The 22,262-nt window shown below is 24.1% G+C and overlaps 5 protein-coding genes across 28 annotated transcripts; 2 read left to right on the forward strand and 3 right to left on the reverse strand.

Moving 5' to 3' along the window:
* The first annotated feature begins 129 nt into the window (after positions 1–129).
* Positions 130–5,567, forward strand: LOC107993880 (kinase suppressor of Ras 2). 2 transcript variants are annotated; one of them, XM_017050547.3, is made up of 16 exons: positions 130–491; positions 956–1,099; positions 1,204–1,351; positions 1,447–1,710; positions 1,840–1,993; positions 2,084–2,265; positions 2,343–2,606; positions 2,689–2,828; positions 2,933–3,056; positions 3,131–3,339; positions 3,403–3,579; positions 3,799–3,984; positions 4,051–4,184; positions 4,291–4,428; positions 4,507–4,636; positions 4,784–5,567. In XM_017050547.3, the coding sequence occupies exons 1-16, from the start codon at positions 339–341 to the stop codon at positions 4,955–4,957; spliced, it is 2,721 nt and encodes a 906-aa protein (XP_016906036.1). In that variant the 5' UTR covers positions 130–338; the 3' UTR covers positions 4,958–5,567. The 2 variants fall into 2 exon arrangements, with proteins under 2 accessions (XP_016906036.1, XP_061928294.1); XM_062072310.1 differs by having other exon boundaries at positions 354–491; positions 938–1,099.
* LOC107993881 (lys-63-specific deubiquitinase BRCC36) lies at positions 5,116–7,764 on the reverse strand. Of its 4 annotated transcripts, XM_062072334.1 has the most exons (8): positions 7,634–7,764; positions 6,822–6,986; positions 6,336–6,492; positions 6,051–6,255; positions 5,887–5,975; positions 5,713–5,817; positions 5,539–5,641; positions 5,116–5,466 (listed from the first exon to the last, which is right to left on the reverse strand). In XM_062072334.1, exons 3-8 carry the CDS (start codon positions 6,447–6,449, stop codon positions 5,324–5,326), a joined length of 759 nt encoding a protein of 252 aa, XP_061928318.1. In that variant the 5' UTR covers positions 6,450–6,492; positions 6,822–6,986; positions 7,634–7,764; the 3' UTR covers positions 5,116–5,323. The 4 variants fall into 4 exon arrangements, with proteins under 4 accessions (XP_061928318.1, XP_016906037.1, XP_061928319.1 ...); XM_017050548.3 differs by lacking the exon at positions 7,634–7,764 and having other exon boundaries at positions 6,822–7,024; XM_062072335.1 differs by lacking the exon at positions 7,634–7,764 and having other exon boundaries at positions 6,686–7,009.
* An 81-nt stretch (positions 7,765–7,845) lies between these two features.
* LOC107993879 (E3 ubiquitin-protein ligase TRIM37) lies at positions 7,846–13,474 on the forward strand. Of its 10 annotated transcripts, none has more exons than XR_009829052.1 (18): positions 7,846–7,988; positions 8,381–8,646; positions 8,733–8,943; positions 9,019–9,335; positions 9,413–9,622; positions 9,680–9,859; positions 9,924–10,038; positions 10,104–10,294; positions 10,371–10,713; positions 10,830–10,944; positions 11,089–11,154; positions 11,522–11,624; positions 11,698–12,155; positions 12,246–12,435; positions 12,503–12,672; positions 12,755–12,821; positions 12,909–13,085; positions 13,227–13,474. XR_009829052.1 is itself a non-coding variant. In XM_062072301.1 (17 exons), the coding sequence occupies exons 1-17, from the start codon at positions 7,920–7,922 to the stop codon at positions 12,931–12,933; spliced, it is 3,096 nt and encodes a 1,031-aa protein (XP_061928285.1). In that variant the 5' UTR covers positions 7,846–7,919; the 3' UTR covers positions 12,934–13,474. The 10 variants fall into 10 exon arrangements, 8 of the variants coding, with proteins under 8 accessions (XP_061928285.1, XP_061928287.1, XP_061928286.1 ...); XR_009829053.1 differs by having other exon boundaries at positions 12,249–12,435; XM_062072301.1 differs by having other exon boundaries at positions 12,909–13,474.
* LOC107993898 (F-box only protein 21) lies at positions 13,385–17,865 on the reverse strand. 6 transcript variants are annotated; one of them, XM_062072313.1, is made up of 11 exons: positions 17,600–17,862; positions 17,165–17,245; positions 16,810–16,991; positions 16,178–16,450; positions 15,672–16,107; positions 15,447–15,577; positions 15,124–15,274; positions 14,819–15,034; positions 14,652–14,741; positions 14,329–14,557; positions 13,385–14,235 (listed from the first exon to the last, which is right to left on the reverse strand). In XM_062072313.1, exons 3-11 carry the CDS (start codon positions 16,974–16,976, stop codon positions 14,045–14,047), a joined length of 1,884 nt encoding a protein of 627 aa, XP_061928297.1. In that variant the 5' UTR covers positions 16,977–16,991; positions 17,165–17,245; positions 17,600–17,862; the 3' UTR covers positions 13,385–14,044. The 6 variants fall into 6 exon arrangements, with proteins under 6 accessions (XP_061928297.1, XP_061928295.1, XP_016906059.2 ...); XM_062072311.1 differs by having other exon boundaries at positions 16,810–17,054; XM_017050570.3 differs by lacking the exon at positions 17,165–17,245 and having other exon boundaries at positions 17,600–17,865.
* An 85-nt stretch (positions 17,866–17,950) lies between these two features.
* On the reverse strand, positions 17,951–22,108 carry LOC107993846 (tektin-1). 6 transcript variants are annotated; one of them, XM_028664832.2, is made up of 8 exons: positions 21,920–22,075; positions 20,552–21,086; positions 20,174–20,379; positions 19,780–20,070; positions 19,195–19,467; positions 18,887–19,109; positions 18,498–18,716; positions 17,951–18,410 (listed from the first exon to the last, which is right to left on the reverse strand). In XM_028664832.2, exons 3-8 carry the CDS (start codon positions 20,254–20,256, stop codon positions 18,273–18,275), a joined length of 1,227 nt encoding a protein of 408 aa, XP_028520633.1. In that variant the 5' UTR covers positions 20,257–20,379; positions 20,552–21,086; positions 21,920–22,075; the 3' UTR covers positions 17,951–18,272. The 6 variants fall into 6 exon arrangements, with proteins under 6 accessions (XP_028520633.1, XP_028520632.1, XP_061928298.1 ...); XM_028664831.2 differs by having other exon boundaries at positions 20,548–21,086; XM_062072314.1 differs by lacking the exon at positions 20,552–21,086 and having other exon boundaries at positions 20,174–20,327; positions 21,987–22,108.
* Between the last annotated feature and the right edge of the window lie 154 nt (positions 22,109–22,262).

The raw sequence follows: 22,262 nt of genomic DNA on the forward strand, positions 1-22,262 counted from the left end.
TAAAAAAAAATATAAAAAAAATATTAAATAGTAAATTTTACAAATATAACATTAAATAAACTAAAAATATTATTGATAGAATAGATAATCAAGAAGAGCGATTTTGCGAACGCGAATATCGTTCAAATAAACGTACTGAAATCCTGGATTGTCGGGCACCGATTGACGTCACCGATAGGCGGCCAAAATGGTTGTCAATGTTGATAAGTGGTTTGGTTACACGAAGAGTCAGTAATAAAGCCGTGACCGATAGGAGCCTCGGGCAAGCGAAATTATGCCTGTGAAATAGGAGTTAGCCTCGTATAGAACGAAACAAGAGGCCGTCATCGTGACACGGGATGGCGGACGGTGAAGATGCTGAACAAGAAATCCGTCGAGCCTTAGATGTCGTTCAATCCATGATTGACATCTCTGCTGAACGACTCGAAGGCTTGAGGACCCAATGTTCAACCAGTGCAGAACTTACTCAACAGGAAATTCGAACGCTCGAGGTATCTTGAAGAGCGCGCAATTCTTTAGATCCTTTCCTATTTTTTCCTTTACTTCCTTCGAATGATCGCCTTGACCTCGTGAAGGATTGCTTTGTGGTTGTCAACAAGTTGCAAATATATTTCTTTATTAACTTGAAATTTGTGTCTACGTGCTTATAATTTATCTTTCTTTAAAAGATATTTTAATATCTTTTTTTATTTTTAAAATACTTATTTACTATTTTTTTAATATTTCAATAAAATTCAAAAGATTATAGTTTATATCATTGAGTATAAAATATTCTTAAAATAGTTTTTCAAATAGATTTTTCAAATAAATTTTTTGATCCTAATGAGAAAAATATTTTTAATTTGTCATTTAAGTATCAATAATTAAAATACATTTTTAAGTAATTATATAATTTAAACAAAATAACTTAATTTGATGACAAAAAATAATAGATTAGATTTTTTATTTATTTTAGGGAAAACTTATTAAATTATATTCAAAGCAACTTGTAACCAAAGCCAAATTGGCTTTAGAAGAATCATTACCTCCAGAGATGAAACAATATCCATCTTTGCAACAATGGTTAAGAGTAGTAGGTCTTACTCAAGAGTCTATTCAGGTATGACTAAATATAAGTTTTTTTATATATCAATTATATTATATTAAATAATTAAAATTTTATATTTCTATTACTAAATTTTATATTATTTTAATAAATTTTAGATGATTTGTTCAAAAGCTAATTCACTTGAAGCTCTTAAAGAGAAATCTGAGCATGAATTAGGTAGTATGTTGGGAGAAAATAATGTTAAACATGAAGAAGAACTACGTAGATTATGTAGAGCATTGCGCAATCTTCGTCGATATATGGGTAATAATTTATTTATTTGATATTATTATGATTATAAAAATATATTGAAATATGACATATAATTTTATATATATATACTATAATTCTTTATTCAGATGTTCTCCTAAAAGGAGATATGGATAACAGTGATATGAATTTATATTGGGATTCTTGGGATAGACACCATTTACGTACAGGAGCATCTCCTAGGCCAGCAAGATCTCGTACAACAAGATGCTCTGTTCCTTCAGAAGACAGCATTCCATATCATAATAATAACAACAATCTTAACAGTGATATATTAGCACAAGCTTCTTCCATTACATCTTTATCTTCAACTAGTCCACCTTCCACTCCTCTTTTGCAAAGGCCAGGACGTGGTAAGCGATATATAGAAATATTTTCTATTTTTTCTATAAATTTATTATTATAATAGTGAAATAGTGAAATTTATATATAGTGAAAGTTATATTTAATATAATGTATAAAATTTTACTTTTTCAAAACAGGAATTAAAGTTCCAACAACTCCTCCTCCTTATAAAAAACATCAAATAGGTTTACAGAATACAATATCACAACCAGAAGTGTTTCCTTTAACTAAGTCAAAATCTCATGAATCACAATTAGCAAATCGTCTTGAAAATGGAGATACAGCTTCAAGGTAATAATTTAGTTTTTATTATAATGATTTTTTTATATAGAAAATTAAAATTAATATTGATATTAAATATTTTTTTTATTATTTTCATAGTTGTGGAAATATGGACCCTGTTAGTTCTGTAGGACGAAGAAATCGTTTACCTACAGAAACAGGATCTTGCAGTAGTAATGCAGACATTACAGGGGAAAATCTTTTATTAAATAGTAATAGTCCTGTTAAGTCACCACCTTATTCTAGTGCAGAAAGTGATGATAACAGTTTTAAGGGAACAGGTAAATGTAATATATTATTTTAAAAATTTTATATTATCTCATATAAATATGAAAAATTTAATCACAATTTTTAATAGTAACAAGTCTCCAAGTGCCAAAGTCACCGCGTACTCCGACTGTAACCCGAGGAATGGGCCATATAATTGCTCACCGTTTTACCAAAACGTTTAAGATGATGACAACATGCGATTATTGCGATAAACAAATGTTTATAGGCACTGGTTTGAAATGCAAAGAATGTAAATATAAATGTCATCGAGATTGCGAATCCAAAGTACCACCATCTTGTGGCCTACCTCAAGAACTCTTTGATGAGTTTAAAAGAACTGTACAAGGTGATGGTATGTACATAAAATTATTTAAATCTAATTTTACTAGTTTATAATTTGTTTTTATAAAAATATTAAAACTAAAATTTTTTAGGTATGGTAAATGTTTCTCCAATATTAAGCAAGCCTGGTATAACATCTCCTAATCATCATAATTCAAATTTATTAAGCTCTTTAAATCGAAGGGATCGAAAACGATCGCATCCACATTCTTCTATGAATATACCTTTTCAGGTATGTTAATTATGATTTTAATTTTTTATTTTTCATATTAAAAATTAGTATACGTTATAATAATATATATTTAGTATACATTATTAATTATATTGTTTTTTTAGAGCGCGGATTCTAGTTCAAATACCTCGAGCTGCAACAGCTCAACGCCTTCTAGTCCAGCTTTGCTACCTGCCAATACTAGCCAAACTCTACAAGCACCTGCCAAACAACAGTTCCATTTTCCAGGTAATTTTTTTGTAATATATTTCGTTACAATAAATAATATTAAAATTCATAATATTCTACTTTTAAATTTTTAGATGTTGTGCTCAATGAAAAAGGTGTTACATTAGAGACTCATCAACTCGAAGGTACAACTATGTCAAGTGATAGTGAAAGAACGGTGAGCGTTTCAGGATCTGGTAGCGTTAGCACAGATTCTGAACGAACACCTGTTAGAGTTGATTCACAAGATTCTCAAGTCTCTGATGGAGAACCAGGAGATAGTCGTTGGCCTCGACAAAATAGTGTACGTAATTTTAATATATGTTTACAATGTTATTATTATATTTAAATTAATTTAATATTATAGTTATCTATGCGAGAATGGGACATTCCTTATGATGAATTAAAAATTGGAGAACCCATTGGTACTGGAAGATTTGGTACAGTGTATAGAGGTTACTGGCATGGTAATGTTGCTATTAAAGTCTTAAATATGGACTATTATTTAGATGATGACAAAATATTGGAAGCATTCAAATTGGAGGTATATATAAATATATATATATTATAATATTTCATATAATTAATAGTATATTTGAAAATATAATGATTTACTCTCAAATTTGAATATATATTTATAATATAATTTAATTATTTATTTTGCATATAAATATTGAAAAATATTGCATAAAATAATTTGAAATTATTTTATTGTTAAAATTAATTTACATTCATATTATTAAAATTATATTTAAATTTATAGGTGGCTACATTCCGAAAAACTAGACACGAAAATTTAGTTTTATTCATGGGAGCTTGCATGAAACCTCCACGCTTGGCTATAGTAACTAGTATGAGTAAAGGAATGACTCTCTACACTCATATTCATTTACGTAAAGATAAATTTAATATAAATAAAACCACCATCATCGCTCAACAGATTTCTCAGGTATATTTTTATAAAAAAATATAATTTTCGACATTTTAATATATTTTAATATGACTTATTATTTAGGGAATGGGATATCTTCACGCTCGTGGTATAATTCATAAAGATCTCAAAAGTAAAAACATATTTTTAGAAAGCGGAAAAGTTGTAATTACGGATTTCGGTTTATTTAGTGTTACAAAACTTTGTTATGGAAATAGGTAAATATATTTTATTTATTGTATTATATTTATTATATTTAGTTATATCTGAATTTTTTATAAAATATAATTATGATTTTATATTTATGGTTTTATTTATAAACAGAAAAGGAAATGCATTGAGTATACCACCTGGCTGGTTATGTTATTTAGCTCCTGAAATTGTTCGACGATTAAGACCTCAACAAAATCGGGATCAAGAAGAATTACCTTTTACTGAAGCTTCTGACGTTTATGCGTTCGGGTTGGTGTAAAAAAATAATATAAAATATAATTTTAAGAAATCATTCTTTTATAAACTTATTAAAAATACTTATTATAGAACTGTATGGTATGAACTTTTATGTGGAGAATGGCCATTTAAAGGACAACCTCCTGAAGCAATTATATGGCAAGTTGGCAAAGGAATGAAACAAACCTTAGCTAATTTACAAGCTTCTCGTGATGTAAAGGTACAAAATTATAATAAAAAATTATTTTACAAATTTTAATTTTATTTTTTAATTTTTTATAAAATAATTTTAATTAATTATAATTATTAATTTAATTTTAATTAATAAGTTAAATTTTTTTTATTAATTTCTTTATATTATTTCTAGGACATCTTAATGCTTTGCTGGTCATACCACGCAGAAAATCGGCCCGATTTTGCAAAATTGTTAACTACAATTGCAAAATTACAAAATTGTTTAGAAAAGTTGCCTCGCAAAAGGTTAGCACGTAGTCCTTCCCATCCTATACATCTTTCTCGTTCTGCAGAATCCGTGTTTTGAATACATTTAAGTCTATTTAAATACACTGTTGTTCTCGTAGTGTAAATATAGAACTGTGCAAATATTGCCAGATCTTTGTTCGTGAAAAGTAAAATAAAAATAATCACTGAAAGTTTCATTCGTATATCCTTCATTTAGGTTAATAAAATATCACTAAATTAAACGTGAAAAAAAATTAATGAAATTTTATTTCTTATATAATACTACAGTTTTTATGCAGAATATTGTTTCATCTTCTATAATAATAAATAATACGAAAATAAAACGGGAATTCATTACTATGCAATAAAAAAAAATTCAACTTAATGTACTTATACACACGAAAAAATAGAGAAACATTGTCTTTAATTATAACATAAATTTTCATCAATTATATATTTTTTGTAGTTCTTGTAGCTGCCTTCGAAGATATGCAGCACGTAATTTATTTAAAGCTATCCTTTTCTTAAACATTAATACCAAAGGCTTAGTAATTATATCTGTTATATGAACTAATGTTCGTGTTCTCACTGTAATTAATAATTGAATTAATTTTTGTTATATTAAATAAAACTTTCAAATATTAAAATAAATAAACTAACCAGCATTATTGTGTATGCTGGCAAGAATATCTTGTTGATCTTTATATGTTTCTGCCATCTCTTCTTCTTCTTGTACCAATAATTTTAACAAATTTGTCATTGTCTAAAAAATATATAGAAATTATAATTGAAATTTAATTACAAATAATTCTAACTAATTATCTATGAGCTTACTTTTAGACATGTATTTGATATTATTGGTGTATGTACAATTTCTAATGGAATTTCTGTTAATTTCTCATTATGAGATTGAAAACAAATTAAAGAAATTTCTTGCTCCTAAAATAAAATATTTCATTTAAAAAATTAAAAATATAATAATATTAGAATTATTTATTTATTGTTTACCTTAGATTCTTTACTTTCTGAAAATACTGAAAATATTAAACCAACAAAACCATGATCCATTGTTTGATAATTTGTTTGAGTTCTAATATCTAAAGATAAATTTTTTAGATTAAAATGATATTTTTAATTATAATTTGTTTTTACAAAAATATATATATACTAACCAAGATGTGATGGCCAAACTGTAATATGAGGATGAGAATGATACCATCCAAGAATACGTACAGGACGTTTTAATTCTTCACTTAAACGATCTGCTTCACCAACAGCTTTTAATAATTGTTCAGTTGAAATTTCTACTCTGTCTTTCTTTTTATCCAAATGTCTTAAAATAATGACTGCCACTATTCTTGCAATATTATCTTCTGTCTAACAAAAATTATTAATAAAATAATAATTTTTTACACATAAAAAATTATATAAAATAATAAATATGTTCAAAAACATACATCTCCAATTAGTAATCCCATTACTTCAAATTTTTCTGTTGACAAGGCATGCTGCAAGCATACCATGTATACATCAGTTTGTAATTCTACCTTTGCTAATGTAAATGTAGCCATTATGTAAATTTTAAATTCAATGTTTGTAATATAAATGTAGAACCTGTAATTATATTATTTAACAAATTTAAAGCATTAGTTTCCATATCAAATAAAAAAAAAATTATTTTTATTTTTTGTTTTACTTAAAAATCTGAATTTTATAAATAAGCAAAAAAAGATAAAAGTAACCTGTAATATTATATGAATCAAAATTAAGATTAATGTAAAATCGATTATTATTTAGTTCTTCTTACACTTTTATTTTCAACTATTCAACAAATTCATGAAATAATAGTTACTTTATTAATGATAAAAATCATCAAAACTTTAGAAGTCATTAAAACGAATTTTATATATATGTACATATATATATATATTATATATATTTACTTTTTCTTATGAATGAAGATACAAATTTAAATTGTTATAATTTTTTTATTCTATTTTTACGTATTGTTATGCAAATTATATTTCATAAAACATAATATTCAAATTAACTTCATCAATTATGCACCAATGCTCACTTATTATTGTAGGTAAAATCCTCGTTTATATCTAGAATACAACATATCATAACGATTTAATCAAGATAGGTGACGTTAGAAAATTTTTTTTAGTAAAAATTATATTTATTGTATTTATATATAAATAATAAATATATATACTACAAATTATACATAATATATTTTAAAATCAAATAATAAACTGGAAATATGTTTAAAAGTTTAAAAAAAGTAAAAAAAGAATTATCTACAGAAATCTTTTTAAATAACATGAAATTATTTTAACTACTTAAATAAAGAAAATCTATAATAAAAATATATAAAAAAATATTTCATTTGTTAATTGAAACATACAATTTAATATAAACGCATTATTTATATATTTTATCTATTTTTTATTAAAAATCTTAATATATTATTAACATAAAAATAATTATATTGATAAAAATATTTTTTTTATAAATTATTTTTTTTTTAATATTGAATGTACATATTGATATTTTTTTTTAAATATAATCAAATTTTAAAAAAAATTAGGTATTAAATATAGAAATAATCCTTAATATAAATCACATTTTATATATATTTTATGTATTACATGCATAAAAAATTTTAAAAATATTCACTAACAAATTTTATATTCGTTTAAATAATTCAAAAAAAAATTTAACAGAATTAGATGTTTCCTACACTGCTTACCATTAGACTTACAGATTACTTTACTTCATGGCGAATCAAGATTCATAACAATATCGAATTCTTCTCGACAAATTTTTAAAAGTACTTGAAAAGCATTTTGTGTATGTTGGATTAATTAATAAGCAACGATAATTAATGATGAATACATTTTGGAAATAACGTTTTGTTAAATCAGTTAAATAGTTAAATAATACCGCTCAAGATGAAATGTCGGAAATGTGCATAACTTTTAAAGCTAGTAATACATACAACGATCAATAACACTTAATTAATTTTTCATTAATAAATGACTGACAGAATGGCTAGTAGAGAAACATCAATTAATTCAAAAAACTCGGATGATCATAGTGTAGAGGTTTGTAAAATTGTAATGTTTTAAATTTTTGTAATTATTTTTATATGTGTAGTTTAAATTATAGTTTAAGTTATATACTTTTTTTTTATTAAATGAAACTATAAAAGTAATGAAATATAATATTTTAATTCAATATATCAAATTTAATATTTTAATCTATAATATTTAAAAAAAAATTATTTAAAACTTAAAATATACCATAATCAATATATTATAAATTTGAATTACAAATTTAAAAATATATTGATTGATTACTACATTGCATATATTATTATATATGTAATTAATTATACATATATATATGCAATTAATTATATATAACAATTAATTATACAATATTATATATATATATATTATAAATTAATATATATATATTTAAATTTTTATTTTAGACATTAGCAGAAGTCTTCAGGTGTTTTATTTGTATGGAAAAATTGACAGATGCACATCTTTGTCCTCATTGCAGTAAATTATGTTGCTACACATGTATCAGAAGATGGTTAACAGAACAACGTTCTCAATGTCCTCATTGTAGAGCTTCCTTACTTTTACATGAATTAGTAAATTGTAGATGGGTTGAAGAAGTAACACAACAACTTGACACACTTCAAGCTGTTGGTATTTCAAATTCTAGGCACGATGATTCCAGTAGAGATAGGTATATTCTATTTATAACATAAAAATATTTAAACTTATGTTTATTTTAATTATTACTAATACTAATGTCTATGTCTTTTTAAATAGGTGTACTGTGCACCGTGAAAAACTGTCTGTTTATTGCTGGACTTGTCGTAGATGTATATGTCACCAGTGTGCTCTTTGGGGTGGCACTCATTCAGGACATACTTTTAAACCATTAGAAGAAGTTTATGAACAACATGTTACACAAATAAAAGCAGAAGTAGGTCAATTAAAAAGAAGATTGATGGAGTTAATAAGCCTTGTTCAAGAAGTAGTATGTGTGAATTTTAAATATTAAATATTTTAAGGAAGATCAAAATATTATTTTATATCTGCTTTTTTACATTAGGAACGAAATGTAGAATCTGTAAGAGCTGCAAAAGATGAAAGAGTTAGAGAAATCAGAAATGCAGTAGAATTAATGATAGCACGTTTAGATTCTCAGTTAAAAGCTAAATTATTAACGTTAATGAGTCAGAAAAACTCTTTGACATTAGAAACAGAACAACTAGAAGCATTATTGCAAGAAGTAGAGCATCAATTACACACTTGTACTCGTTCTGAACTTATAATTAAAAGTGCAGATCTTTCACGAATGATACATCAAGTACGAAAGAAACCAATGACTAGTTTTGTTACAGCTCCTGTTCCAGCAGATTTTCATAGGTATTTGACTTAATATATTTTTAGTTACAAAAAATTTCATAATTTTATATCTCTTATAATAATTAAAATTATTTTAGCGAAATTGTTCCGGGATATGATAGTGCTACATTTGCAATGCAAAATTTTACACAATTACAATTAAAAGCAGATCCAGTATATTCTGCACCTTTACATGTTAATGGATTATGTTGGAGATTAAAAGTATATCCTGATGGAAACGGTGTTGTACGCGGAAATTATTTATCTGTTTTTCTAGAACTAAGTGCTGGTTTGCCAGAGACATCAAAGTATGTAGGGATGATTTCATTTTTAATCATATTTTATTCAAAAATAATTTTTTTCAGATATGAATATAGAGTAGAAATGATTCACCAAGGATCTCGTGATACAAGTAAGAATATTGTTCGAGAATTTGCTTCTGATTTCGAAATTGGTGAATGCTGGGGATACAATAGATTTTTCAGACTAGATTTGCTTGCAACTGAAGGATATTTAAATACCGAATTGGATACTCTTATATTGCGGTATGTTTTATTTTCACTAATATGTAATAATAATATTCAAGTATAATATAAAAATAAATAATAGGTTTCAAGTACGTCCACCAACGTTTTATCAACGTTGTCGAGATCAACAATGGTATATCAGTCAATTACTTACAGTTCAAAATCAATATGCTACTCAAATTAATGAATTAAAAGAGGTAATATGCGAATTTATAATATCTAATTATATATTATATTCATACATAAATCATTTTTCTTATAGAGATTAGCAATTGAAATATCACGGAATGCTATAGCAGCAACCCGAGTACCTAGTGGAGCAACTTTATGTGGATCAACATCAAATGTGACACCTATGATTATGCAACAACAATCACAAACTGCTGGAGATTCATTACTTAATTCCAATTCTACTCGTTCGGGTGAAACATATCAAAATAGCACATCCACGAGGTAAAATAATTTTTTTTTAGAAATATTTTTAAAAAAAAAAAAATATTTTAAAATTCAAATCTTATGTAATTTTTAGTAGATCAGTACAAAATGTACTTCCTGGTGGAAGTAACAGTGATGTTTTATCTGGAGATCAATTAATGCCTATGTGTGAATTAGGAGAACCTTCAAATATGCGTCCTCTTGGTTCTTCTTCGACATTATCTTCTATTTCATCAAAAACAAGTTTAAAACAACATAGAGTAAATAACTTAAGCGTCGTTGAAGCTGAACCACCTAAAATGCATAGTACGAATGATAGTTCTATAGGAGATTGTCCAGCTACAAGTACTCATTCTCCACCTCCTTCATATTCTTCACCAACAGTTAATCAACAACAACTGAATCTTTTGTCTAGTAGCAGCAGTAGTGATAGTGGAGTAAGATATTTAAATTAAAACCAATATAATTAAATATATTCATGAATTTTAATTTTGATTGATTTATTTATTATTAATAATTTATGTTTTATTTTATTTATTATAATTTATTTCAGGAATTAAGTGAACATGATATATATTTGGATGAATGCGAACATAACGAACCACATTTAACACTTTTAGATGACAATTCTAATGATGAAAATGATGTAGATGATGAAACAATGTCAGGTATGACATAAATCGTTTATTATTATTTTATTAAATGTAATAATTTATAATATTAAATTATTCGAACAAGCTAAAATTCCTTTTTATATTATTTTATCATATGTATGTATATACGTAATGTAATACAATAATATACTGAATTAGGTACAAGTTCAAACAGAGGTTCTATAGATAATGTGCAGAGACAACGGGAAAACAAGTTAGATAAAGGTGTTGAAAATGAAAAGCCCACGAATGAGAAACCAGATGAAGATTTTATGAAAGAAAATCCCACTTCCCATACTCCTAATCATTTTCAAGCAGTTTTATAAGAAATTATCTGTCTTTTTTCAAATTAATCTCCGTCCTTTTATGTTTCATTTTATAACAAAAAATAAATATTCCTATATATGTACTATGATATTCAAGTTGGCAGAAACTTGATCTTAATTTACTTATATTGCTTGTGTTATCTTATATGAAATAATTTTTATAAATATCGTACATTTTGAGTTATTTATAATATTTTTTAGTTACATCATAATTAATATATTTATTAATTAATGAAAATATGTTTGTGATATTGTCATATTTGCAGGAGAAAATGACGTAGAAGTTGCCGAGTCATTATCAGCATGGATTCAGAATAAACAACGTACAAAACAACAGAATAATCGAGAAAGTACAGGAGATATTTGGAGGTATATTATTGAAAATAAAATTTTACTATGATTATAATTTATAAAATTAATAATTTAATTTTATTGTAAATAGATTAGGAGGTACTGATAGTTTAGAAGATGAGATTATGTTGCAGTTATTTGAGATGCAAGATCGAAATTCTACTTGGACTTCATTATGTTTTAATCAACATGTAGATGATACTTGTGATTCAAGAACATCTTTAACGACTATACAACATCATAATTCTAATCCTTTACAACCAGAACATGATTCAACATGTAATGAACAATTTGCTGACAAACGTTCCACATGTCCTTCACATCTTTGTCAACCACAAATGATATGTGGTAGATCAAAATTAAGTCAATTACCCAATATTTGTCAGCAAGAAATTTCTGGATTAATAGCTTGTGGAAGTCAAACAAGATCTGAACCTGCAACTCGTTCAAATTCAATAGACTGTGAAAAAGAACTTCCAAAGATACCTATGGTTAATAAAGTTAATCACGAAGTAGAAATATCTAGATCTGATTTGATAGTGCCAAATGGTAAATAAAATTAAAAATTTATATAAATTTTATATAAATTATATATATATATATGTATTCATATTTATCATATGAAGTATACTTTTTCAGTAGTACTGGATAGTAATAAAATAGTATCAAAACATTTATTATCACGACGACAATCTTCGCCATCATCGTCTACTAATGTTAGTATTATAAATAATGAAAATAGCAAAATATTTGAATTTGAACAATTGCTGGAAACTATTCAATTATCTCCAATATCTCAAAAAGATACTGCCAGTTTCAATAAATTAAGGTATCGATTTTTTTAATTATTTAAAAAAAATATGTATGCATTTTTAATATTTAAAAATTATTTATAGGAAAAATATTTCATTAGAAGGAAAATCTAATGGTTGCGTCACTGCCAGTATAAAATCTACTGCACTTTCTTTAGGACATGATGTTCCATTATCGTCCACAAGCAGCACAGATGCTATTCCGAGTTCCAATAATTACAGTTGGGCACCTGCATTATATCAACATAAACATGGTAAAATTATTTTTATAAATATAATATAAAATAGCTAAATATAATAAAAATCATAAATCATTAAAATAATCTTTTATTCTAGGTCAAAAAAACATTTTAGAGGCTACTGCATCATCTAATGATACTTCCAATAAATGTACCGCGGAAAAGTAAATACAATTTTCTATTTCATTAATGAAATATCTATATAATTTTATATATATAATAATATTTAAAAATATAAAATTATATTACAGATCGTTAGAAGAAACTAATTCGTGAAATTAAATTTGACCTGTATCTGTGACATTTAACACTATGAATATTCTGTGATTTTTTTTTTATTTACATATATACAATGTGTTAATATTATTAAAATGATAAGTAATAAGAATTAGAGACTTGATATTTGACTTGATATTCTAACAATAGTGGTAAGTGAAATATTTTATTATAAAGATGATATTTTTTGTACTAAATATTGTAAAAAAATATTGCATGTTTATTTTATGATTATGTCAATACTGCTTAAATCTTAATTGGATATCAGTATTACAATATTGATTTTTTTTCAGTTTAAAAAATATATAAAAAAAAATATTATGTATATAAAATATATTCAATTCTAAGTAAACTTATATTCAATTATTAATATATTGTATTATAATATCAAAATACTCAATATGTTTATCTCTGCAATTGGTTATGGTATTATAAATATTATAAGAACAAATTTTATATTATTTTTATGTGATTGCTTGTGAATATACATAAAACGAGCACAGCCCATGACAGTAAAATAAAATAAAGAACATTAAATATATATTCATTACTATTGTATCTACTATATACTGTTAAATCTTATTATAAGTACATAAATTAACTTTTAATAACAATGTTATCGTTCTAATGGAATCAAAATATAAATTAATTACTGTTTGCAGTTCAAGCTTTGGTGTTTATTACATTTGCATGATATTTATATAATAAAAATGTCATTAAAACATAAATCATTTCTCACTCTTATTATACATATATTCATACACACCTTATTATCACATATAAATCGAGTTAAAAATCAAAAGATATTATTTATTTGAACTGCCAACAGTATTTTAAATAATAGAAAATTATATGTGATACACAATTTGTACAAATTTTGTTTCATTTGTTGCTTTTTTAATTTTTTTAAACAAAAATTTATTAAAAATTGTTTAAAAAAATTTATGATGAATTATATCACAAATAAAAAAAATTTTTTTTAAATTTTCTTTTATGAAAATATTTTTTTAAATATTATTTCTTTTAATATTATGCGCGGGATACATAATAAGGAAAAAATAACTATTTTATCATACTATTATCTTGTATTCCAATTAAGGAATATAAATTGTTAAGTAGTATTATATGTTATTCCATTTTGCATATATTCAACAATTAATTCGTTGCAAACTTTTTCATCTTCTGGATATTCTCTTGCTTTTTCTTCATTTGGTATGTAATGTGCACCACTGAACTTATAAAAATATCTGCCAATTGCATGATGATTTATCCATTCTGGATTAGGAGCCAGTAATAAATTTTCTAATAATAAATTCATATATTAAAAATATTTTGCTTTTTTTATAAATAAAAACAAAAATATATAAATAAAAAACAAAAAAATAATAATTTTACCTTGAGCTGCATATTGACATGAACCATCATCTACAAATATTTTATAAAATGGTTGATCTGCACCTTCTTCTAATCCATCTACGTTCATTTCATTCATCCATTCTGTAGAAGCCATACAACGGACATCCCATCCTGTTATTACACATAAATATCCATATATTTTATGTTTCATTATCAATCCTATTGCATATTTTACACTTGGAATTCTTTTCTTTGGTTTTATTTCTTCCTGAATAAAGTATAAAGAATAAATATAAATTATATAAACTTTATTATAAATTTAAGATAAACTTTTATTATTTGAAAATTTTAACAAGCATTACCTTAGGTTGTAATCTTTTTTGACATTTTTGGAGTGTTTTAAAAGTCTGTGAAATCATATTTGCTTGTCCTCTTGACATTAACTCCAAATCCTTTAAATTTTAATAAGACTTTGATACAAAAATAAATTTAATCCCTCATAATATATATTATCAATTTTATAAAATACCTTTTGCATATTTTCTAATATTTTTACTAATTCAGTCAAATCCATATGTTGCGACATATATATTCGTCCTAATTGTAAAACTGTGTTCGTGTCATTGGGTTGTATCATATATCGAAGTTCAAGTGCAGAACGTAATCTTGCAGTTCTATGAGTACCATTTATATGAGTATGTTGTCTAGCAGCTATTTCTAAATTATTTGCCATTCTTGTCACTACCTATTAAAAATTATTCCTATTAATAAATAAATTGAAAGAATAATATAATAATAACAATAAATTTTAATTCAAAAAAACTCTATATCAACCTCTACAGCAGTTGCTTCTTCATGAACATTATATTTTTCTATTGGACATCTTGAAACACCTCCAATTCTAGGACAATTTTTTTTAGTCAGAAATTGACCTCCATTGAAGACATCAATATAATAATTTTCAGTGTCCTTAAATTCTGGTGCACTATAATGAAACATAATATTTAAAGTAAAACGAAATATTTAAAGTAAATTTAATTAAATTAATGAAATTTGATATCATAATTATTAACAACAAGATTCTATAAGAATTTTTGTTTTTAGCAAAAATTTAAAATATATATATTTATTATCTATGAATCATATTAATAACTTACTATGTTTCTTTCCATCGTAATAAAAAATGAGATGGAAAGCTAACAGGCTCACAGCGTATACCAAGTCTTCGAGCAACACTTTCAAATACTATTGCTAAAGTTATAGGAATTCCGCGTCTACGTTCTAAAACCTAATAAAAAAATTTTATATACATTCAAAAATAATTTCATATATAAAATAATTTATTATTTTTTTACTTTTTATAATGTTTATTCATAACTTACGCGATCTATGAACGAATTTTCTGATGAATAATACATTTCACTATTTCCATAAAATCCTAATTTTTCAAATAATACTTTACATAATGCATCTGTTACTTGTCTTGTTTCTGAAATATTCCACTGATTGTCATCAATAATATTATTTTTCCAAAAGATAAATCTCTCTGTTGGAGTTGAAAATATAGAATGATTTGGATGTTGTTCTTTGAGTAAATCTTTTGTTTGTTCTGCAATATTATCTAATATTGATGATATTGTTGGATATGATACATGTCTTTCTGGCTGACTCCATTGTGCTACAATAGTTGCACCACGTTCTAAAGTTTGTTGTTTTGATGGTAAAGATATAAACTTTTGCCATTCACCTTTCAAATGAGTTTGTTTCAAATATCGAACAACTTTAAGAGCATAATATCTATGTGTTAAATTGCTTACTCTAAAAATATTAATGTTATTAAATAATAATAAATTCTAAGAAAAAATATATTTGATGTTGATATACTTACATAGCAGGACATTTAATCAATGTTATAAGTTCATCTATTAAAAAATAATAAGCTAAAGGATGAGCACCTTCTTTTGGACAAAATAATGAATCAAATTCTTTAAATTCAGAATTGGATAATTCTTGTTTTTTATGGTGTTTATTAGACATAGAAGATAGAAGACAAAGTAATTTAGTTCTACTATTCAAACTAATTTTTACTTCTTCTTTCCAGTTTATCATCTGATGCTCTAATTCTTTACTTGTTTGATATATTTCTTTTAAAAGTGGCCATCTATTGTTACAAAAAAATTAAATTAAATTAGATCAAATAAAAGTACTTGTAAAAATTATTTTAATTTCATTTAAAAAATTTTATATTTTATTATAATTAAGAAGAATAATGTTTTTTATTAAAATAATCTGTATTTACAATGTTTTAAATAAATATAAATATTTTTCAAATTAAAATAGCAATTTACATTTCATTTATTCTGTCTAATATAAATAAAAATTCGGCTTTAATTTAAAATCCATTACAAATTTCATAATAAAAATAAATAAAAAAATTATTTTCCAATTAAAGTTAAGTATATATATAATTTGTTTGATTTTTTATTGTAATAATTTTTCAATATTCAAATTGACAAATACCTTTGAAAAAATTTAGTCTTCCAAAGTTTATTATTTTCGTTGACAATTTTGTACAAACTTTTACACGTTGAACTAAAATTAATGACATCCGAAAAGTCAAGTAATTTATCTTCCAAAATATACACGATTATCTCTCCAGGTAACGAGATTATTGCGTCACTTGCCATGTCTTATTATTCTGCCTTATAATATATGGCTAACTTTATTTTTCTCGTTCAAAAATTTGTAAGATATTTTTACATTTTCTAATATCATAATAACAATTTTAACTTTAAAAATCCATGCAATCGAAAGTTATATATATGTAAAATTATATTTTATGAGTTACTTCGACCGCCATTATGATTTTACTCACAGTTCATCCAATGAGAAGAGTTTCTTGTCCTTCATGATGACGTCATATATATCTTGCTTATGTTACCATTTTTACCGACATCTGAATTTTATTTAATTGCACAAATTTTCTAAATTTTAGGCTAGATTTATATTACAATGAGATTATCTAAGAAATTTTTTGTTTTATTCATTCTATAGCATAGATAATTATTATATCAATTTACAACTATTAATATTATTAGATATCGGTAAAAATGGTAGTATAAATAAGATATGTATTAGAAGACTATAGATGAAAATCATAAATTCTTCTCATTGAATTATTAAAGAAACTATCAAAACTATGACGATTGAAATAATCCATAAAACATCGTAATATTTTCACATTTAATCTATTTGATATATTTTTTAATTTCAGATTCTTAAAATTAAAATTTTTATTTTTGAACTTTACTTGACAAATGTCAGAAGATATAAATATATATCACAAATTTTTGATTCAAAAAAATAAATTAATTCAATGTGTAATTAATCCTGATCCTTTATATATAAAATATTATATAAAATTGAACGAAACACATTCTATATGTATATTTGTCATTTCACTGCCTCGAAATTATGAACTTTTATCAGGAACAATCAAATTAACACTTTTAGAAAAATACGCGGCCGACCAGGAAAACCGCACTGAAATGTTGTTTCTAGATAGATAAAACACTACTACAAAAATAATAGCAATACTCAACTTGACAACCAGTCAGTATTGTATGAATCATAAGTATTAGCCAATAGGAATAAAATTCTCTTTTAAACTAAACATAAACTTCCAATAGTGGCATTTTATTGAAGCACAATCTACAAACTAATGAAAAGTATATGTATATATTACATATATCATAAATACTTATATGTCTGAGATTAATACAAAATACAATTTCAAGTATCATATTAAATTATATAATGTCTTTGTTTCTAATGATATATTCAATTAATTTTTTTTTTATATACGAAAATTGTAATATAATATTAATTTTTATATTTTTAATTTGTATAAAAAATACTGTTATTATTTTTTTATATTTATCATATAAAAATTTTAATGATGTTATTCAATATTTGAATTAATTTCAATATACATGATAGAACATACTCTGACGAAGAGTCATACAATCGACTTCATCAATTTTTAATGTATTTGTTTTAACATTAATATCTTCTTCGATCTGAATTTGTGTTTTCAATAAATAACGCAATGATGCCTGAGCCTAAAAGAATAAATATAATTATTACTATATATTACATATGAAATTAAATGATCATATAATAAATTACAAAAAATATAAAATATAAACCTCAAACATAGTTGCTTGCAATTTAGACATAACATCGCGTAAATCATATACTTCCTTTACAAGATTATTTTCGACTAGATCTCGTGTAAGTTCTAATCCTGGTCTTTGACAACGATTACCGAGTCTCGTATGAGCCAAAGCTAAGAAACATTCCTTTTCTGCAATTGATTTTTCTATCCGCGTAATATTCTCCTTCATTTCTTCTGCTTGTCGCATTATCTGTATATATATATATAAACATTTATATATATATATATATATTAAACATTTTTTTGTTGACTTGCATTCAAATTAATAAATGTATTATAATATTTATAATATTCGTATTTATATAATGTGGGCTATTTTTATAATTTTTAATTAAAAATCTGATTATACTATACACACACCTCAGAATGCTGTAATTCTAATTTTGTTTTTGCTTCCTTGGTTTCTTCGATACGGCGTCTGAAAGCTTCATTAGTAGCATTTTTTTGTTCATTTAGATCATCGATTGCTTGTTTTATAATTGTATCAATATAACAACGCAAAGTTATAGCACAATTTACTTCTTTCGAAGCTATCATGATATTGTTATTAGTTTGCATTTCCCATTCATTCAATTCAATAGTTCTTAATGAATAAAAATAAATTTTAATAAATCAAATATATTTATGAAATTAAGATGAATAAAAAACCTAAAAAAAATGATACTTACGATGGATCAAGTCGTGAACTGCCATGATAAATGCTTAAATTTAAACTAGTTTCTTTTAATGTTAAATTATGTTTGTCAATACGTAAATTATTTTCTTTATCCTCAAGTTCGTGATCCATATAATAAAGTGTTGCTTTTAATCGACGTATTTGTTCCTGAGTTTGTTCTAAAGTTCGAACTAATAAATTTTCGACGCCCCTAATTACTTCACATTCTTTTATCAATTCTTTTTCAACGTCATCATGAACTAAATCAATTCCTAATCTTTGTTCTCTATAATTAAAATAATAATAAAAATACTACTTATTAAATTTTGTGGTTCAATTCTTATAAAAAATTTAAAATATTTTTATGATTAAGATACAAATTATACGTTTAATTAAATTAAGAAAATCATATTATCATATAATCATATTTGATTTATTCGAAAATCTATTTAAATTAATAAAAATAAACATACTTTTTTTTAACAATTTCGTATGCATATAAATCACCAATTATATTAATTTATATTTTCAATGTCATTTCGAAAAATATTTGCTGGATAATCATTTATTGTTTTTTTTTCTATTTATTAAATCTTACCTAAAAACGAGACACTTTTCGCAAATAATAAGGGCACTTTTCCTTATGGATGATAAAGCATCCATAATACGTTCCTTATATATCGATAAAGTATCAATTTCAAGGATAACTTCTTTCCTTATACGTAATAGTTCCTTTTTACGAAATTCTATATCTTCAATTTTTTCTTTAAGTCTATGATCTGTTTCTTCTTTATTATTTTTTACTGTTTCAGAACTCAATTCACAAATACGTTGAGATTCATTAAGTAATCGATCTGCTAACTCTTGCTGCGCTTCCGAACATCGATACCTAATAAATACTTTTTATGTTCAATTATTTTGTCTTTTTTATTATTTAAAACTTAGATGAAAGAAAAAATGTGATATTATTGTTTATCATTGAATATTCATACCTATGACGATTATTTAGATGCCATTGATATAAAGTAAACTTCAATGGAGGTGGAGGAACTAATTCAAGTGGACGATTGTTCATTTTATTTTTCAATTTCGAAAATACGTATAAAGGAATAACGTTTTGTTAAGCGACGGGTTCACAGGTTTGATCTATATATGAATGAATCAATTCAAGTTTCTATAGAAACGTTTAATGTTTAACCTATAAATTAATTCTTTTAATTTATTTATAAATCATATATTAGGAAATCATATATTAAGTATTACATTGCAATACAAACAAATTATTTTTACATGAAATAATATACTTCTTATTAATGATTAAATAAACTATTTCTTAATTTACATGAACAAAAAATTATTTAAATACCAACTATAAATAAAGTGTAGAATATATTTTCATTATATAAGACTTCGCATCCCATGTTTTTAATTATCCTTGAATTGAATTATCTTATTATTTTCATGTTATAATTAATGAAATGACGTGACGTTTATTGGTTCAGTAAGCGAAATTTCGAAAGCCTGTCATCTAATTTGATTGAAACTTTGAAGATAGCTTCATTTTGCATGATATTTAGAAAAAACGATATTTAGAAAAAAAAACTTTTGGCGATTTAAAAATTAAAATCCAAAATATTGTATCCAAAATATGTTTTACTATTTAGTATCATTTTCAATAGATAGAACATAGAATTATAACAGAATTCAATATATTCGAATAAATTAATTTAAATTTATCTTTATTAATTTCCTGCATATGCATATGTTATATCATCTAATAGTTGATAAAATAAATCTTCTCTGATTTTTATCTTATATCATAAATATTCATATATACAATCAATTCATCTTCATATCTCCATAGAGATCCTTCGAATATATGCGAAAATGAAATATAAAACAATCCTGCAATTGAAATTATGATCGAAATTACAATAATATATATAAATATAATAATATATTTATATATTAAATATAATATTGATATTATTATTATTATAACTTTGATCATTATAATTTCAGAACTGAATGCAAATAAAAAATATAAAACATAGAGAGTTTAAGTATAGCATAGTATAAATATTTCGAATGTCAATAATCTTAAAAGAATTTTAACAAGTTTTTATAATTACAAGTAATATTATAATATTATAATTTATACTTTAAAAATATTATAAAATGAAGATGAAATGAAATTTTTCTATATTATTGAAATATAACTTTTTTTGAAAAGTGATAATAAATTAATAAAAATATATTATCATTATACAAAATTATGATTTTTTGTATATATTTCATAATGTAGATGAATTCAGAAGAATTAAAAATCTGGAATCAAAATTTATGATTCAAAATTTTCAAATAGGTTAGGTTTTTAATATAGATATTTTAATATCTCTATTAATTATAATCTGTAGTTAGAAATGATTTTTGAATTGATACCTATTATTATAATTTTATTTTTAATTTTATTCGTATGATAATTAATTAAAAATAAAGGAAATATAATAAAAATTGTCTTCTATTAAAAAATAGAATTAACATGTTAATTATTATTGTATTATTCTTTTTAATAAATTTATAATTTTAAAATCTATAAAATAAATTATTATAAATTGAATGCATAATAATATTTTCGATTAAAATATTTTAAAGAAATAATATGAAAATGTTATAAGAAACATATAAATAATTATTCTTAAATGAAATGTCTGATTTTAAAATAAATCTGCACTTACATATATTAATTTTTAATGTTTTGTTTTACTTTTCCTTTAATTGATATGATAAGATGATGTTATCTACCTTTCTTAATTTATTCAATTTACATCAGATGGACATACAATATAATTAAGAATCCAAATGAAAATGTAAATGATAACTATGTTTCTTATCTATTTAATCTTTATAATCATGGTGAATGGTGTTTTCGCTTTATTTTTTGATTTGCCGCGTATGCAATGCTATGATATAATGGCGGCTTCCGTTATAAGCACGTATGTAGAGTTGGAAAGAAAGCATTCGAAAGGAATGTGAATTTGATTGGTTATTTCTGATAGAACTAACACAATCATATAAATA

The sequence above is a fragment of the Apis cerana genome, linkage group LG3, assembly GCF_029169275.1.
Source record: "Apis cerana isolate GH-2021 linkage group LG3, AcerK_1.0, whole genome shotgun sequence".
NCBI classification, from domain to species: Eukaryota; Metazoa; Arthropoda; class Insecta; order Hymenoptera; family Apidae; genus Apis; species Apis cerana.

What these genes read in the sequence shown, in the direction of transcription:
- LOC107993880 (XM_017050547.3), top strand. Translation starts at nt 339, where the DNA reads ATGGCGGACGGTGAAGATGCTGAACAAGAAATCCGTCGAGCCTTAGAT. An exon ending in TAACAGTTTTAAGGGAACAG is followed by an intron (nt 2,266 to 2,342) that starts GTAAATGTAATA and finishes AATTTTTAATAG; the next exon opens with TAACAAGTCTCCAAGTGCCA. An exon ending in CTATGAATATACCTTTTCAG is followed by an intron (nt 2,829 to 2,932) that starts GTATGTTAATTA and finishes TTGTTTTTTTAG; the next exon opens with AGCGCGGATTCTAGTTCAAA.
- LOC107993881 (XM_062072334.1), bottom strand. Translation starts at nt 6,449, where the DNA reads ATGGCTACATTTACATTAGCAAAGGTAGAATTACAAACTGATGTATAC. An exon ending in TATCAAATACATGTCTAAAA is followed by an intron (nt 5,642 to 5,712) that starts GTAAGCTCATAG and finishes TATATTTTTTAG; the next exon opens with ACAATGACAAATTTGTTAAA. An exon ending in CAGCATACACAATAATGCTG is followed by an intron (nt 5,467 to 5,538) that starts GTTAGTTTATTT and finishes TATTAATTACAG; the next exon opens with TGAGAACACGAACATTAGTT.
- LOC107993879 (XM_062072301.1), top strand. Translation starts at nt 7,920, where the DNA reads ATGACTGACAGAATGGCTAGTAGAGAAACATCAATTAATTCAAAAAAC. An exon ending in GTTCCAGCAGATTTTCATAG is followed by an intron (nt 9,336 to 9,412) that starts GTATTTGACTTA and finishes AAATTATTTTAG; the next exon opens with CGAAATTGTTCCGGGATATG. An exon ending in GGAAAACAAGTTAGATAAAG is followed by an intron (nt 11,155 to 11,521) that starts GTGTTGAAAATG and finishes TCATATTTGCAG; the next exon opens with GAGAAAATGACGTAGAAGTT.
- LOC107993898 (XM_017050570.3), bottom strand. Translation starts at nt 16,976, where the DNA reads ATGGCAAGTGACGCAATAATCTCGTTACCTGGAGAGATAATCGTGTAT. An exon ending in AAGAAGCAACTGCTGTAGAG is followed by an intron (nt 15,035 to 15,123) that starts GTTGATATAGAG and finishes AATTTTTAATAG; the next exon opens with GTAGTGACAAGAATGGCAAA. An exon ending in AAAAAAGATTACAACCTAAG is followed by an intron (nt 14,558 to 14,651) that starts GTAATGCTTGTT and finishes TACTTTATTCAG; the next exon opens with GAAGAAATAAAACCAAAGAA.
- LOC107993846 (XM_062072314.1), bottom strand. Translation starts at nt 20,256, where the DNA reads ATGAACAATCGTCCACTTGAATTAGTTCCTCCACCTCCATTGAAGTTT. An exon ending in GAAAAGTGTCTCGTTTTTAG is followed by an intron (nt 19,468 to 19,779) that starts GTAAGATTTAAT and finishes TTTTAATTATAG; the next exon opens with AGAACAAAGATTAGGAATTG. An exon ending in TGCAAGCAACTATGTTTGAG is followed by an intron (nt 18,411 to 18,497) that starts GTTTATATTTTA and finishes TTATTCTTTTAG; the next exon opens with GCTCAGGCATCATTGCGTTA.